This window comes from Triticum urartu, chromosome 1A (genome assembly GCF_056163025.1).
Source record: "Triticum urartu cultivar PI428250 chromosome 1A, HENAU_Tu73, whole genome shotgun sequence".
Classification (NCBI taxonomy): Eukaryota; Viridiplantae; Streptophyta; class Magnoliopsida; order Poales; family Poaceae; genus Triticum; species Triticum urartu.
In genome coordinates, this window is record NC_141873.1 from 507,111,179 (window position 1) to 507,114,130 (window position 2,952).

At 54.2% G+C, this 2,952-nt stretch overlaps 1 protein-coding gene across 1 annotated transcript; it reads left to right on the plus strand.

Annotated features, from left to right (window-relative positions):
• The first annotated feature begins 1,002 nt into the window (after nucleotides 1-1,002).
• LOC125523553 (peroxidase 1) lies at nucleotides 1,003-2,534 on the plus strand. The gene is made up of 3 exons (XM_048688583.2): nucleotides 1,003-1,330; nucleotides 1,419-1,604; nucleotides 1,716-2,534. The coding sequence occupies exons 1-3, from the start codon at nucleotides 1,124-1,126 to the stop codon at nucleotides 2,301-2,303; spliced, it is 981 nt and encodes a 326-aa protein (XP_048544540.2). The 5' UTR covers nucleotides 1,003-1,123; the 3' UTR covers nucleotides 2,304-2,534.
• The last annotated feature ends 418 nt before the right edge of the window (nucleotides 2,535-2,952 follow it).

The window sequence follows — 2,952 nt, forward strand, 5'->3', positions numbered from 1 at the left end:
GTAAAAAAGTGTCATCGTTATTACTTCTCTCTAAGAAAACAACTCCGACTCCCCCTTGGATGACCAACCAAGAGCCCTCAGATCGAAAGTGCACACGAAAATCCTACCGGCCTATGCCAAACAATTGACCAAAACACATCGAGGACCAGACAACTCTGAATTCGATAACGAGCCTCACATGAGAAAGAAGCACTCCTTGCAGCAACATAGCCCGACATGTCCATCACACGACAATGTTGCCACTGTGTCGCCCCGCGACATTACAACTCCGGCTTCACACTCATGAACATATCATACGGTCGATGACAAAGGCAATATATGCCGCGACCTTGCTCCTCTTACTTCCACCATCATTATCGCACGAGTTGCACACGACTCACTGTCATCTTCTTTTTCACTCTTAATAATTAAGAGTATGATTGATGTTTAGGCACCCCCTATAATTTAGGAAATGGTGACTTTTCCTGTGTGGTTGATGCTGTAAACACGTGAACATGCAAAACCCATCATCCATATAATGCAATGCCATATCATGTGAACCTAGCTTGAAAGATGCGTGTCCTCCCTGAAATCGCGAGTACGAACGTAGGTACGTACGCAAGCCCACGGATGATGCACGAGTATCATCTCCATTTCCGCGAACTACCAGTAGGTGGCATTGACTCTTGCCCTGAGGCCGGACTCAGACTTTGGCTCTTGATTGGAACTCGATAACAAATCTCACTCCGTGACTAGTAATAACTAAGCTGATGTGATGTAGTACGTGTGCCTCGCCGCTGCCTGGCTGCCTGCATTATACGGTGGCCCGTGTACCTGCTACGGAAAGAGATTCCAGAAAAGTGCAAGCGACGACGACGAACCACCCATGCATGGAGCCATGCAGCAACGGTGCAAGCAAGCTAAGCTAGGGTAGGGCAGGGTAGGGTAGCTCGGTAGCTGCTTCCGGAGCAGGAGAGGACAGCCCACCACATGCACGGCCCGCCGCTATAAAGTCTTGGCCGGCGGTTCCATCCACCAGCACACGCAGCAGCATAGCCCGCAAGCTTCTTCTTCCTGATTAATACTCCAGTTGCCTGGCCATCGATCGTCGTCCTCGCATTGCCTAGCCGAGAAGGAAGCCGAGATGGCGTCGAGGGTTGTGATGGTGGCGGTGCTGGTCGCCGCGGTGGCGGCGACGTGCGCGCGGGCGCAGCTGCACGAGAAGTTCTACGGCGAGTCGTGCCCCAGCGTGGAGGACGTCGTGAGGAAGGAGATGGTGAGGGCGCTGTCACTGGCGCCCAGCCTCGCCGGGCCGCTCCTCCGGATGCACTTCCACGACTGCTTCGTCAGGGTAAGCTACACTTGCATGCATATACCCTCATTGCCCCGTCGTATGCAGTGCAGTGCAGTGGCCTGACCATGGTGAGTCCGTGAAGCAGGGGTGCGACGGCTCGGTTCTGCTGGACTCGGCCAACAAGACGGCGGAGAAGGACGCGAAGCCGAACCAGACGCTCCGTGGCTTCGACTTCGTCGAGAAGGTGAAGGCCGCCGTGGAGAAGGCCTGCCCTGACACCGTCTCCTGCGCCGACATACTCGCCCTCATGGCCAGGGACGCAGTCTGGCTGGTGAGTACCACTACAATACTAAGCAAATTTGCAAATGCCACGAGGTAGGTACGTCCGTACGTGTGGAAGCTGGATTCTCAATGCTGCTCGATCATGGTTTTTTTTTTTCAGAGCAAGGGTCCATTCTGGGAAGTTCCTTTGGGCCGGCGTGACGGCAGCGTGTCCATCTCCAACGAGACCAACCAGCTGCCACCCCCGACCGCCAACTTCACCGTGCTCACCCAGCTCTTCGCCGCCAAGAACCTCGACTCCAAGGACCTCGTCGTCCTCTCCGCCGGGCACACCATCGGCACGTCGCACTGCTTCTCCTTCTCCGACCGTCTCTACAACTTCACCGGCAGGGTCAACCCCACCGACATTGACCCCACACTGGAACCGCAGTACATGGCGAAGCTGAGGAACAAGTGCACCAGCCTCAACGACAACACCACGCTCGTGGAGATGGACCCCGGGAGCTTCAGGACCTTCGACCTCGCCTACTTCAAGAACGTCGTCAAGCGGAGGGGCCTCTTCCACTCCGACGGCGCGCTGCTCACCAACGCCTTCACGCGCGCCTACGTCGAGCGCCACGCCGGCGGTGGCTACAAGGATGAGTTCTTCGCCGACTTCGCCGCCTCCATGATCAAGATGGGCAACGCCGACGTGCTCACCGGGAGCCAGGGCGAGATCAGGAAGAAGTGCAACGTGCCCAATCATTAACTAACTGTGGTAGAAAGGGCCGCAGTTCGCAGCTAGCATGACAACGGGTTGATGAGGCTTCTCATTTGTGACCATCTTTTTCCTTTTAGATTGCTTCCTCCCTCCTGATCTCTCACACACACCCCACACCACACGCACCCCAGTTTTCACTTTATTGATTGATTGTTTTGTTTTGTGACATCCATGTAAAGTTTGCTCCAAGAACTCAGTCATAATAAACCTTGTTTTTCCTGGGCAAGATACTCCCGTGAGTCCCAAATAGCGTGACTACGTCGCCCCCCCCCCCCCCCCCCCCCCGAAACTTCCATTCTATTCATATTTAATTATGACAGTACATAGAACAACATGGATAATAAAAATTACAATGATGTTCGTGGACCACCTAGCGACGACTATAAATACTTGAGCGAGCCGAAGGCGCGTCGTCATCATCGTCCCTCCCTCACTGGAGCTGGGCAAACCTCGTTGTAGTAGACAGTCAGAAAGTCATTGTGCTAAGACCCCATAGGATCACACCAGAGCAGCAACCATCGTCAATGAAGAAAGTCGTAGATCAAAAGTATCAAACCTGTAAACACACAAACGAAGACCGGATCCAAACAGATCCACCGGAGACCAGCACCGACCGAATCCTGCGAGATCCGATGGA